At 53.0% G+C, this 13,730-nt stretch overlaps 2 protein-coding genes across 2 annotated transcripts in view; one reads left to right on the plus strand and one right to left on the minus strand.

Moving 5' to 3' along the window:
- Positions 1 to 5,668, plus strand: part of KCNG4 (potassium channel, voltage gated modifier subfamily G, member 4) — a 20,071-nt gene extending 14,403 nt beyond the window's left edge. The window contains exons 4-5 of the mRNA XM_005862556.2: positions 1 to 515; positions 4,107 to 5,668. The exon at positions 1 to 515 is cut by the window's left edge and continues 28 nt beyond it. Coding sequence (XP_005862618.2) covers positions 1 to 414 — 414 coding nt within the window. The 3' untranslated portion in view covers positions 415 to 515; positions 4,107 to 5,668. The remainder of the gene's footprint in view (positions 516 to 4,106) is intronic.
- A 6,310-nt stretch (positions 5,669 to 11,978) lies between these two features.
- Positions 11,979 to 13,730, minus strand: part of ADAD2 (adenosine deaminase domain containing 2) — a 4,018-nt gene continuing 2,266 nt past the window's right edge. Inside the window, exons 5-10 of the mRNA XM_005862698.1 lie at positions 13,545 to 13,695; positions 13,292 to 13,459; positions 12,919 to 13,169; positions 12,577 to 12,820; positions 12,170 to 12,290; positions 11,979 to 12,083 (exon numbers count right to left, since the gene is read on the minus strand). Coding sequence (XP_005862760.1) covers positions 11,979 to 12,083; positions 12,170 to 12,290; positions 12,577 to 12,820; positions 12,919 to 13,169; positions 13,292 to 13,459; positions 13,545 to 13,695 — 1,040 coding nt within the window. The remainder of the gene's footprint in view (positions 12,084 to 12,169; positions 12,291 to 12,576; positions 12,821 to 12,918; positions 13,170 to 13,291; positions 13,460 to 13,544; positions 13,696 to 13,730) is intronic.

A 13,730-nucleotide genomic window follows, 5' to 3' on the forward strand; every position in this document is an offset into this window, starting at 1 on the left:
GGCCTGCTCCTCCTCTTCCTCTGCGTGGCCATCACCCTCTTCTCCCCTCTGGTCTACGTGGCCGAGAACGAGTCCGGGCGGGTCCTGGAGTTCACCAGCATCCCGGCCTCCTACTGGTGGGCCATCATCTCCATGACGACGGTGGGCTACGGAGACATGGTCCCGCGCAGCGTGCCCGGCCAGGTGGTGGCCCTCAGCAGCATCCTGAGTGGGATCCTCATCATGGCCTTCCCAGCCACGTCCATCTTCCACACCTTCTCGCACTCCTACTTGGAGCTCAAGAAGGAGCAAGAGCAGCTCCAGGCCCGCCTCCGCCACCTGCAAAATGCCGCCACAGCCAGTGAGCGCGAGCTCCTGAGTGATGTGGACGACCTGATCCTGGAGGGACCCACCTCCCCCATCAAATACATTTAGCTCAAAACCCCCATGAACAGGCCAGGACTTCAATCCAGGACTTCCTTCCATGGGCCTCGGCTGACATGGGCTGGAGAACAGCCGCCATCGACCATATGGTGGTACGTTTCCGGAGCTTGGGGGCAGCTCCTGAAGCTGAGAGGGGCTCAAGGCCAAAATTGGGGTGGTTGTGGTTCCTGAGCCTCCTGGTCACCACGATCCAGGCTGACCTTATCCAGGTCACTTGTCTTTTCTCCTCTCCCTGCCCCTCCCTCAGCACACCTAGTGTTGCTAGGGTAAGTCAGTCTCCATTCTCATTTCCTTCCCCGCGGTCTCCAGCATCCCACGCTGGGGTCCAGACTCCTGTGAACTGAGCCTACAGAGTCCCGTCCATCCATCCCCAAAGACCCTCTTTCCTGGCCACCCCAGTGCCAGGAACTGGAGTGGAGGGTCCAGTCACTGCAAACAGTTCTTCTGCTCAAGGCTACCAATGGTTTCCTGGTGTAGCCACCTTCCCCCGGCTCTGGAAGCTCTTATCCAAGAGGACAGACTGGCCTTTCTGTGTTCTCTGCGTTAAATGGCACCGTGGCTGCAAGCCTGCCATCCTTCCTGGGTTGCCTGGGACCTGGGCAGGGGTGCCACTTGCCAGCACAGCAGGACCTCCTTGGCCAACTGGACTTCTGGTGGGACATTCTCCAACTATCCAGTCCTTGGCCTTGAAGGCGAACTCTTGTGGGGCTCTGCATTGTCCCTTGAGAGGTCTGTTCCTGCTGCTGGTTCCTCCAGCACTGTGGGGACCTAGGCTTTCCACCCTCCGCTAAGCCACCAGGGACACGGCGTGGAAACAAGGGCAGCCTTAGGATCTGCCCCTCACCGCCCTCTGGGCCAAGCCCTTGATGCCAGAGGACAGGCATCCTCGGCTTATATTTAAATGTATCTATTTATTTCTCCATTCATTCACTAACAGATTTGGCCCTTTACATGCAGTCAGGAGGCAGATGTAGGACCAAGTCATTCGAGATAAAAGCAGTGCACGCTGAGTGAGACCAGAGAGGAAAGAGCAATGAATTCTGAGCATTGGGCTCACAGAGGTTCTTCACAGAGACACAGGAAGGGTTGAGTTTGGAGGGATGTTTGGGAGACAAAGCTGGGAAGGTGGGGTGGGGTGAGAAGGTGGTGGGCTGTGGGTACTGTGCAGGGGATTTGGAAGTTTGGGTAAATGGAAAGGAGATGTTGGAAATGCAGAAGGAAGAAGTGATGTGAGTGGACTGCAGGAGTGGGTGATGATAATTGGATGGGATGTGGGAAAAACAGTTTGGAACAGAGAACAATTGAGTAATTCAGGTGAGATACAAGGGCCCACCTCCTGTGAGTTATTCATGGTACACGGTAATGAAAATCCTGGCATCTTGTCTGTTGTTTCCCAGCAAAGCACACCTGGGAGAGATCTCAATGGCACCTCCCATGAGTGACTTGGCTACTTCTCGCTCCAGCTCTGCCTATCACTGGGACTGGCTTCCACCAGGCATCTCCATTTTCCTCTGTGCTACGTAGCAGGCATTTTTTTTTCATACCAGGTATCTTAACAAAAATATGCAGGGACTGAAAGAAAAATAGGTGAGCTCATCACCAACATTACGAGGTTCTATAGTTTCTTAGTACACACCCAGTGGACATATTTACTAAATTATAAGTGGAAAATTGGACTCAATTGCTCATATGTGGGGCTTAATTAAATTGTCTATTTTTTCTCCCTGTAATGTTCTGGGGGGCTCTAGTCTAGCCTCCTGGAGCAGACTTTCCTTCATGCTGATTGGATGTCGTAGGGATGACAAGCGAGTTGCTAGGCAGTCTCTTTACCCCTATTGGCTGGAAGGAGTCTTGTGATTCCCAGAAGGGCTTGTTTTATCTGAGGCCAATGGGTGTGACTGTAACCAAAGGGAGAAATTTGCCAGCTGTAGGCAAAGAGCAGATGGCCTTTACTTCAAGCCATTTTCATGTTGCATGATACATCTCTAAGACATAACTTTAAAATGTTTTCTCAACATCTCTCTGGCCAGAGTTGAGCCTAAAGAGTGACTTGGGAATGGATGGGTTAATTCTTCAATGCAATGCAAGAGGGGCTCTACCACTGACTCTATTTTGACGGCTTTTAGGACTTGAGAAATTGGTAACTGGAAGGCCTGTCAGAAGACATTCTGAGCAGAGAGTTTCCGTGAGAGGATCCGTGAACCTCTGGAGATTATGCATTTCAAAGTGCACAGCTTTGAAATAGGGTCCATTGATTTAGTCAGATCCTCAAGGAATCCATGATCCCACAAAAAGAATAAAAAAGTTCTTAAGTATATCACCTCTTGCATTTTAAGATGGAGAGACCAAGGCTCAGAGAGAAAAAGCCATCTGCCCGAGGCCACCTAGCCAGTTCATTTAGTTAGGCCCGTGGTCGGCAAACTGCGGCTCGCGAGCCACATGCAGCTCTTTGGCCCCTTGAGTGTGGCTCTTCCACAAAATACCACAAAATACCACGTGCGGGCACGCACGTACAGTGCGATTGAAACTTTGTGGCCCATGCACAGAAGTCGGTATTTTGTGGAAGAGCCACACTCAAGGGGCCAAAGAGCCACATGTGGCTCGCAAGCCGCAGTTTGCCAACCACTGAGTTAGGCCAAGTCTTCTGGTTCCCAGCGGGACACTCTTTGTAGTATATCATGCTGCAGCTCTGAGGCTCCTATGACACCATACCCAAACCCTCAAAGAAAATAGTCAAGACAAGATTAGAACAACACTCTGCCATGCTTCCCTGAGCAGAGTAGATAGGGTTGTCTTGGGATATCTTGGGTACCAACTCTCACCCTTCCTTCATTGTATAACGGTGGGCCTGGAAATTGATCCCATGAAAGGGTGGATGAGATGGTGGTTAAAGGCCCTCTCAGCATGGACAGTCTATGATTCTGGGAAGTACAGCTCATTGCAACATTTTATACCTTGGAGGGGCAGGTAAGAACAAGGAGAAAGGTCAGGAAAAACAGACCATGGCCACTGACTATCCATAGAATTGCTCCCTTAGCAAAAATCAGTGAGTCGTTGAACTTTAAATAGCTCACTGACATCTCTGTAAAACAGCTGCCTGCCACGTTGCTACCCACCCCACCTGAGCTCCTCACCCCACCCTGACCCCCATGCCCCTCAGCACCTGGCTGCATGGCTGTTCCTGCTTCAGCTGCCTGCCCTTCTCACCAGCATTAAACTCCCTGCCTCCTCGTCCTCATATTGAAATGCTAATAATGAGCACCACTTATTGAATGATATTTAGGCACCAGGCAAGTGATTTTTAAAAAATATTTTTATTGATTTCAGAGAGGAAGGGAGAGGGAGAGAGCGACAGAAACATCAATGATGAGAGAGAATCATTGATGGGCTGCCTCCTGCACGCCCCCTACTGGGATCCAGCCTGCAACCCGGGGCATGTGCCCTGACAAGGAATTGAACTGTGACCTCGTTCATAACTTGACACTCAACCATGGACCCACACTGGCCAGGCAGGCAAGTGATTTTTTAACATCTTATTTGGAAAAAGATGTTAAACTCACACACACAAAAATGTTGCAAGAACAAAAATAGTACATAGAACACTTGAATACACATCTTTTTAAAACATGTTGCCTCATTTGCTTTATCATTTGCTCTCTCTCTATTTTTTATTATACATGCAGGGCATGCTTTTCTGGACCATGTGAGAGTGAGTTGACTGCGTCACACCCTTTGCTTTCAGAACGTTAGGACATGGTAACTGAAGGCCTATCCGCAGACCACCCGGCCCAGGCTTCTTAGCTGAGAGTTCCCGTGAGGTTCTGTGACCTCTGGAGATGACCCGCAACAAAGAATGTGTATGTTACGTTGTTTCAAAGTGCAGTGTCCAGAGATTTCATCGATTCTCAAAGGAATGCATGATTCCCCCTCAAGATGAAAGGATAGGAAGCTCTGAAGTAAACCAGGCCCGTCATTATAAGACGGAGAGCCCAGGAAAGCCCGATCCTAAGGAGATTCTCTTGTAAAACACGTGCAGTCATCCACGTCAGCACATTTAACTTGGATGCAATAGTTTAATCTAATTTACCGTCTCTTCCAATTGTGTCAGCTTATCTAATAACATCCTCGCTAGCCTTTCCCCGCAGGACAGGGTCCAGCGTAGGGTCGGATATTGCATTTACTTGTCCTGTCTCTTCAGTCTCCTGTGATCTAAACCCGCCCCCAGCCTTTCTTTGATGTAGATGACGTGGAGCTTTTGGACGCATAGACACCCTCCTTTGTATAGAACTGCTCCATGTCTCCTCGTGCTTGGATCGAGGCTGCGCATTCCCGGACAGGCGCTGCATTCGTGAGGTTGTGTCCCTCTCTGGGTATCACAACCGGGGACACCATGCTTTCTCCAACAACAGATGAGCCCTTTATTTAGGAGGTAACCCCCGGAGATTCTGGCAGGGAGTGGAGAGCGAGAAAGGGAGGGAGAGCTGGTATTCAAATAAGAAACAATTAACTTCTGCTCCTGTGCAGGCCAGACAGAACCTGACTGAAGGCCAGGTGTGCGCAGGTCACCTCGGGCTGCCTCTGTGAGAAGAGAGTGTCTGCCTCGTAGGTGAGCTAGTCCCTGAGACTCAGAGCAGGTGACCTCTTTCCACTGCCACCAGGAGGGGACCCTGCCAGCTCCGGAATGCCTGCCTCATCGATTCTTAGAGCAGTTAAAAGTACTGTTAGGGTCACCAGACCCAATCTGCCCATTTTGCTGTTGTGGACACAGAGGCCCAGGGAGGGGACTTAATGTGGCAAGTCATACAGCCAGGGGTGGCAAAGCCAGGACTCGTCCAGCACTTGACACCTACCCAAGGGGCACCTCCAGGAACACAAGGTCGGTTAAAAAGAGAATGAAACCAAGGACGCCGCAGGCTGTCTCCCGGGCCCTGTGGCTCCTCAGTTGTCTGAAGCAACCTTGGCTGAGGCTGCACAGAGCCGGGGCCCGTCACATGGAGAATGTGTGACTGTCATTCACCTTTGCTGTAAGGGGGATGGAGCCAAGGAAAAGGGAACAAATTTGGGCGCCCTGAGCTAAAATTAGCCAATCTTGCTGTTCCGAAGGCTTCCCTGGTACTCTGCCAATGACCAGCTTGGAATAAGATCCCCTGGAAAGTTCAGTTTCACCAGGCACCTGCCTAACTAATCTGCTGGAACCCCCCCCACCCCCGACACCAAGAGAACATTAAACAATATTAAGAAGTGATGTTGTGGCCTCTCTGGTGTATTGGAGCAGGTCTAATCGCAGGGCCTGCTGGGATGACCTTGGGATGTGGGAGGAGGTGAGAGGATCCCCCGAATGAGGGGTGGCAGGGGTCAGGGGTCTTCTATCCCAGGGCCACCGCCAAGTCAGAAGTCAGGAGGGGCAGCTATTGGGTTCTGGGGCAGTATTTCTTAAGTGCCTGCCATGTACCAGACCTTGTTCCAGCTCAGGGAGACAGTAGTTAGCAAGACATGCTAACTACCTTGGCTGAGGCTGCACAGGGCCCGGCCCGGCCCCTGGCAGCCTGCTCTAGATGTCACATGGAGAATGTGCGATGGTCATAACTCACCTTTGCTGTGAGGGGATGGGAGGAAGGAGATACGAAGGCAGACCACAAATAAGTCCAGAAGGAAATAAACAGGTAAGTCCTAGGAAGGAAGAGGGCAACGTGGGAGTAACCATATGTGAAAGCCGAATTTGAACAGGCTTCTGAGGTTGCAATGGATTTGCCAACATCTGGTTCCTCTCCCAGTCTCCCTGCAGGTAGGGGAGGCAGGGCCGAAGTTCTGGTCATGGGAATGTGGAAACACCCCCTGCATGATCCTCTACGCTCTCCCTCCCGCAAGTTGCATGCAGACTCAAGGAATACTCAAAGCCTGAAGAAAGGGTTAGTGAGCCACATCCAGCCCGGAGCCTGTGTTGTAAGGGAACTTTTACTGAAACACAGCCAGGCCCATTCATGCGGATATTGCCTATGGAGCTTTTGGGCTACAATGGTAGAGCTGAATCGTGCAACAGAGACCGTTGTGGCCTTCGAGCTGGAGATATTTACTCTGGCGCTTTGCTGAAGTTTGCCGGCTCTGCCCTAAGAGCAGTGGAGCCACAACATGGCAGTAGCTGCATCCCGAACTTCCGCATGCTGATCGCCTGCATCAGTGGATTGAACAAGCAACAGAAACCTTCTCCTGTGTAAGCCACTGACACGGGGCGGGGGGTTGTGTGTCACAGCAGTTGGTCCACCCCTCCACCTGCACCCCACAAAGTGCTCCTTTCCTGTAGAAGCTTCCAAAGTCGTTCTTGGGCCAGACATCCCCTGGCCGCTAGCCCTGGTGAGGTGAGGAGCCTGGCTCTCCCACTGTCTTGGGGAGAGCCGATCTGTACCCAAAGTACAACAGCAAATCTCCATGGGGAAAACGTGCATGCGAACCCATTACCAGCTCACCCCGAGCAGGGCCAACGTCCATGTGTTACCTCTTGTCAGCAGACGCTTGTTCCAGGCAATGAGCTATTTCCTTTCCATGATGACCCAGAACCATCACTGTTCAGTCCTATAAACGTGTCTAAAAGTCACCAGCCTCCACCCCCAGCCCATTTCTACCTTCAGTGGCAGGGCCAGGCACACAGTAGGTGGGCAGTGAATGCAAGTGCCCCTCCCTTCCCAGGAAGGTTCCTTTCCCCTCATCTCACCAAGTGCCCCCCGTGTGCCAGCCACCATGTCAGTCCCAGGGCAAGGTGGTGAACAGCAAGGCTGACAGAGTCTCATCCACAAGGAGGCTGTGCCTGCCTGCCCATCACACTTCTCAGATGCATACCCAAATGCTTGCATTTAATTCCTGCATTGGAGCTAAAGACACTGGGCTCTTTAGAAAGTGAAGTTACCAACTCCAGGCTCACCCTGGAGAGCACTAGGATAAGCCAGCAAGACGAATCTAGGGAGTCAAAGGGGGACACTGGGCAGGGTGAGGCTGCGGAAAGGGGCTGGGGTGTCGAGGCTGTGATCCACGGGGCTGCCAGGCCCCACAGTGACAGCAGGACAGGCTGACAGTTTTCCAAATTCATTCTTCATTCGCTCATCAACAAGTTTTATTATGCTAGACACTTTCCCAGGCATGTTGGGTTAGGCAGGGAACAAAACAGACAAGGAATAAAGGAATAGGCAGGGTAGGGGTGGGACTGCCAGAGTGAGGGCTTGCAATTTTGTCAGTGGTGACCTGCAAGGCCTTTCTCAGCCGTGACATTGGAGTAAATCCTGGAAGAGTGAAGGGAGTGAGGCTCTGGAGGAAATGCTTTGGGAAAGAAGAAAAAGCAAGTGCAGCCGAAACCGGTTTGGCACAGTGGATAGAGCGTCGGCCTGCGGACTGAAGGGTCCCGGGTTCGATTCCGGTCAAGGGCATGTACCTGGGTTGCGGGCACATCCCCAGTAGGAGATGTGCAGGAGGCGGCTGATCGATGTTTCTCTCTCATCGATGTTTCTAACTCTCTATCTCTCTCCCTTCCTCTCTGTAAAAAATCAATAAAATATATTTAAAAAAAAAAAAAAGCAAGTGCAAAGGTCCTGAGCAGGAATGTGTTTGGTCCTTTAACGGATAGTTTGGGGGACACCACACCTGGTGTAGGGAATTGATGGAGTGAGAAGGAGGTGAGGTCAGGGACCAACAGGAGACAGAGGGCAGGGCTCCCTAACGTGGTGCTGGACATGCGGCCTGTGTGGCATCTGCTTGTGCTCCCCTCCTGGCTGAGTGGTGCTCCCTGCAGTACCCGGTCCTTCCCGGCTCCATGTGGGAAAGCCCACTGACCACTGCTAATGCCATTGTCACCTCCGTGCTTTTGGAAATAGAACCCACCCAGATTGTAGCTAGATACCATCTCCCAGCCACTGCTGCAGCTAGGTGTGCGTGTAACCAGAGGGGACTGATGGGCACGTGAGCAGAGAGATGTGGGGAACCTCTGGGCCATGTCCTTCTCCTGAGGTGAGGATGGTGGACAGTCATCCAAGGACTGATCACCTCTGGACTATTGTGAAGAATAAGTTCTAATGAAAGCCAGAGTAGGTGGCTTTGTCACAGCATCTTAGCATGTACCCAATGGTATTGTGTTTTTTTAATTGGTTTAGAGAGAGGAAGGGAGAGGGAGGGAAGGAGAAACATCTACATCAGAGGGAAACATTGACGGGCTGCCTCCTGCATGCCCCCCCCCCCCCCCCCCCCACACCACCAGGGATCGAACATGCAACCCAGGCATGTGCCCTGACTGGGAATCAAACCGGCAACCTTTCAGTGTATGAGACAACACCCAACCAACTGAACCACACTGACCAGTGTGTGTGTGTGTGTGTGTGTGTGTGTGTGTGTGTGTGTGCGCGTGTGTGTGTGTGTGTGTGTGCGCGCGCATGCGCGTGTGTGTTTATTTTAGAGAAACATCAATTTGTTGTTCCCCTTATTCACGCATTCATTGGTTGATTCTTGTATGTGGCCTGACAGGGGACTGAACTGCAACCTGGGTGTATGGGGACAATGTTCTAACCAACTGAGCTGCTGGCCAGGGCATACTCAAAGGTTTTTTAAACTGTCCTTTCACCACGGAACATGAAGCAGAGGGACAATTTACAGAGCAGACCTTCTCTCTCTAGACCAGGGGTGGGCAAACTTTTTGACTCGAGGGCCACAATGGGTTCTTAAACTGGACCGGAGGGCCGGAACAAAAGCATGGATGGAGTGTTTGTGTGAACTAATATAAATTCAAAGTAAACATCATTACATAAAAGGGTACGGTCTTTTTTTTTTTTTAGTTTTATTCATTTCAAACGGGCCGGATCCGGCCCACGGGCCGTAGTTTGCCCACGGCTGCTCTAGACTCTCACTACGTTTTCACTAGGTCTTACTGACTGCTTCTACAGGGCAGAGAAAAAAGGGCACAATAAAATGGAAATTTTCAAAATGTCTTCTAAAAGCCATATTTTGGAACAGGGTTACTATTTTCTCCCTCTAACCTCCTCCTATAAAGAGGAAATCCTATAAATCACTACTTTTCCATTCATTGCTTGTCTGCCAGGCATCTCCTATGTGGGAGACCCCACAGGAGGGGATGGGAGCTGAGAGCACACAGGACTATGGCAGTCCCTGACTGAGGACTGCCAAGAGCCAGGAACAGTGCTGGGCCCACGTACCAGCTCATCTGTCCACAATGCCGTGGCTACGCATTTGTGACTGACTCACATTTGCTAGATGGGGAAACTGAGGCTGGGAAAGGTGGAGTGGTCCCTGGGGCTTCTGGGTAGACAATGCTGCTCAGCGATGAAGGCCACACACGACAGAGGGACTGCATGGTGCAGCGGGTGCCCGGGGTCCAGGAGAGATCGCCAGGGCTCAGAGCTGCAGGGAACAGAACAGGGGAGTGCTGGCACAGGCTCCCTGGAGGAAGCAGCATTTGAGTCGTGCCCAGCCAGGTTGCATCTCCTCTTGATTTAAATATGCCAGTGTTGGCAACACTTCACCCAGAGGGGACCAGGCCAAGGAGACGCTAACAGACTCTCCACGTCAAAAGCAGTGCTCCTCATCACTCTGCAGGAGGAAATAAGCTGAGTCAAGGGAACGGAGCGAATTTTGTGTAATGGGGACTGTCTGGGGAGGAAAGGAATGGACGGGCAGATTTATGCAAAGTGGGGACAAATATAACTTCCTTGGCAGAACACAGCAGAGTTTATGTCATTTTGAAAAACTTGTTTACCCAGTGATTATGTGATTAATGAATATCAAAAGGCTCATTGCATAAAAGTGCAGTCTGAATGGCTGTTATATTTCTAGATTTGGTTGTAGTCACCCTTGCAGCACAAAAAGTAAATCAACTTAAATTATCTCCTGGGGAAAATAATGTGTAATAAATGAGCTAATCAATAGGCTTGGGAGTTTTAAAAATCCTCTCCATCCCAAAAAACATAACCACAAGAAACATCATTTCAAGGTTGGCCTTAGAAGTTGTTTTAAAGAGTAAATAGCAAATAGCTGTTTGCTCAAACAGAAAATCAGTGCTCACCTGGCTTTTGAGACCCTCCCTCCTGGTTCAAACTTCCCTCCCTCTGCTCCTCCTCCAGGCCTTTGCACGTGCACACTCCCCAACACCCGTCTTGCTCCTCGGCCTGGACTCCCCTCTCACGCCCTCCCACCAGCCACTTCCTCACCCTCTGCATCTCCCACCTCTGGTCAGGAAAGAGCAAAAGTGAGACATCAAGGCTAGGAGGCAACTTTAGGAACCAGCATCCAGTTCTCGTTTTACAAAAGAGGCTGGGAGTTTTGTCCAAGGTCACAGAAGCAAACCCAGCAGTAGCCCAGCAGTGACTGGGACTGAGAGCTGGAAGTAGATGCCTGCGTGGGAACTGCAGCCCCACCTGACCCGTGCGTTTCCTCACCTGTGAAATGCAGCTACCCTGCAGAGTTGGTGGGAGGCTTCGCTTCCCAGAGCTGCCATACAAGGTACCTCAATCTGGGTGCCTTCAAACAAGACATTTATTTTCCCACAGCTCTGGAGGCCAGAAGTCTGAAGTCAAAGTGCTGGAAGGGCTGGTTACGTCTGGTGCTGAGGAAAAGCCATTCCATGCCTCTGCCCCCGCTTCCTGAGTCTCCAGGCATTCCTTGGCTTTTGACAGCATCACTTCCATCTCTGCCTCCCTCTTCACACGGCCGTCCATGTGTCTGTGGGTCTCCTTTTCTAAGGGCCCCTGTCATTGGATTCAGGGCCCACCCTAATCAAGTATGGCCTCATCTTAACTAATTACACCTGCAAAAACCTTGTTTCTAAGTCAGCTCACTTATACAGGTTTCAAGTAAACACGAATTTGGTGGACACTCTTCACTCCAGGACACCGTAGGGCTCCAGGCCCTACCCACTTGCAGAAACCCAGGGGACCTTAAGGGCAGGGATTGGGGCTGCTCTCTGCCCAGGGCCCCGCCTCCCCTCCTGACTGGGGACCAATGCCCACACCATGCAGGCACCCTTCAACACGGGTGCTCACACCCAGGAGGCTGGCTCCACCAGACGCAGGGGGACCCAAGAGTAGGCACTGCCCTTCTCTGCCACTTGTCCCAGGTGGAGCCCTGAGAAAGGGATTGAGGGCGCAGCCTCCATCACACCTGAAGAGGATATGCTCCCACACCTCTGCCAACAGTCTACCAACACGGCACAGCCTCAGCCTCCCCAAGCCACGGCTGGTGCAGTGAAAAAGCAGTTCTGTGAGGAGGGGATCCCATGGGCTTCTCTCTTCACAAATAAAAGGACCTCAGGCTACCCCTCCCTCCAAAACAGCCAACAACACATGGGAGGACCAGAAACAGCTTCTTTATTCAAGAAAGAACTTCTTTATTCAAGCCCAAATCTGCAGCCGTCCCCACCACTCCGCCATACCAGGCAGGCCCCTCCCTCCAATCCCAACTTCACGCTGTGCACCCACCATTCTCCCCCAACCATCCCCCTCCCCCAGAAATAGCATTCCTCCAGTGGTGTCCAGCTCAGCTCAGGACCTCGCCACCGGAAGTCTGTTTCAATTCCTGAATTTGCCCACCAATGGCTTCGAGGGCCAAGCCCCCAGGCCCTGCTGTTCCAGGAGGAGGGACAGCTGCTGGCGTGCTTCCTGGTAGGGCCCAGCCTAGGGTGGGAGACGAGAGGGGTGGAGAGAGGGTGCTTGCTAGGGGTGCAGGAGAAAGAGGGCTGGAGGAAAGGGAAGGAGCTGACCTTAGCCTCTTCATAGGTCTTCAAGGCCAGGAGGTGGGACTTGCCGAGAGCTTGGGCAGCCTGGCGGAAGGCCCGGAGAAAGGCTGCCTTGCAGAGGCGGGAGGGAGGCCCGGGGACAGCACTGGAGGTGGAGAGAAAGGACGTGAGGTCAGAGGAGGGAAATGATGGACTGAACTAGCAGGTTTGCACCGTGGCCCTCACACCATCGTTCATGCGATGACAATCTCGGGGGTGTCAGGGGGTGGCACGGGGTGGGTGATAGAAGCCCCGTATGGTCACACTGCTGTAAGAGGCTGTGCTGGGATTAGAACCCAACCTGTAACTAGATGTGTGCTCTTATCCCACGGCAGGGGGATGGGGATCCCTCCCCACCAGGCCTCTTCATCACCCCCACAGGCCCTTCTCACTCAGCTTTCACACGTCCGGTAGTCACATCCACAACCTCGACATCAGGGTCCCCCAGGCTCCAGTTGAGGCTCAGGTCATGGCAGGTGTTGGAGGTGGGGTTCAAAGGAGCCACAGGAGGGCCCGCAAACAGGTGTAGCATGGAACGGGTATAGGGAGGTGGCAGGCATGACCCCGAGACCCTGTCCAGGTTGGGCCGGGTATGGATGGCACTGCTCAGAGTGGGGGGGTCATGGCAGGGGTCAGCTGTGGAAGCAGAAGGACAGACAAGGTCTGAGTCACCACCCTCTCCCACAGCCCACCCAGAGCCCACCTTCCACCCTCAGGCCCCTCAGGGTCCTCACCCAGGACTAGGCTGGTGGCATAGAGGGGAGGAAGGAAGTGGGCCAACAGGGCGCCACCCACTCCCAGCATGGTCCAGCGTGACAGCTTGTCGCTGGCTGAGAGGCAGCCCACATGGGTGTCCCGGACCGTGGGGGACATGTAGCACACAGGCTTCAGCTCCCCTCGGATGTGGGCCTGCAGGCGGAAGGGGGCGCTGTGCAGCAGGCCGCTCTCAAAGGACCCTGGTGGCGGCGTTGCCGGTGGGGGGAGGCTGCAGAGGCAGGGGAGGAAACAGGACGTTGGACACCAGAGTCAGGACTGCTCTTCTGACCCACCCAACACTGCCCTTCCCAACCCATTACCCCAAGGGACCCCACGGGGGCTCCCACATACTAGATGTCGTGAGCAGCTCCCTTGGGGGTATTGCTGATGTAGAAGTGTATGAAGATCCGGGGCTTGAGGACAAAGGGGAACCCAGGCCCGGGCTGGGGGGTCAGCACAGACTGCTCCCTGCCCTTGGGACCACCCTGTGTCGCCAGCAAGAGCTGCCGATACAAGAATCTGGAAGAGACAGGTAAAGGCGCAGCTGGGAGGTGCCGCTCCTGACCCGGGCCGCCACCGGGGGTCCCCCTGGCCCACCCTTCACCTCAGCAGGGCCCGGCGGGCGACGACCAGGCCATGGCAGTCATGGAGCTGCCGGCCTGAGAACTCCAACCAGCCAGCACAGCTGCTGCTGCCCGTGCCCAGTGCCACCAGCTTGTAGATCTCCTTGGTATGGCTCCTGGCCCCCGGGACCTCTGCAAGAAAAAAGCAGAGACAGTCCGGCCTAAGC

Source organism: Myotis brandtii, unplaced genomic scaffold (assembly GCF_000412655.1).
Source record: "Myotis brandtii unplaced genomic scaffold, ASM41265v1 scaffold165, whole genome shotgun sequence".
Lineage (NCBI taxonomy): Eukaryota > Metazoa > Chordata > Mammalia > Chiroptera > Vespertilionidae > Myotis > Myotis brandtii.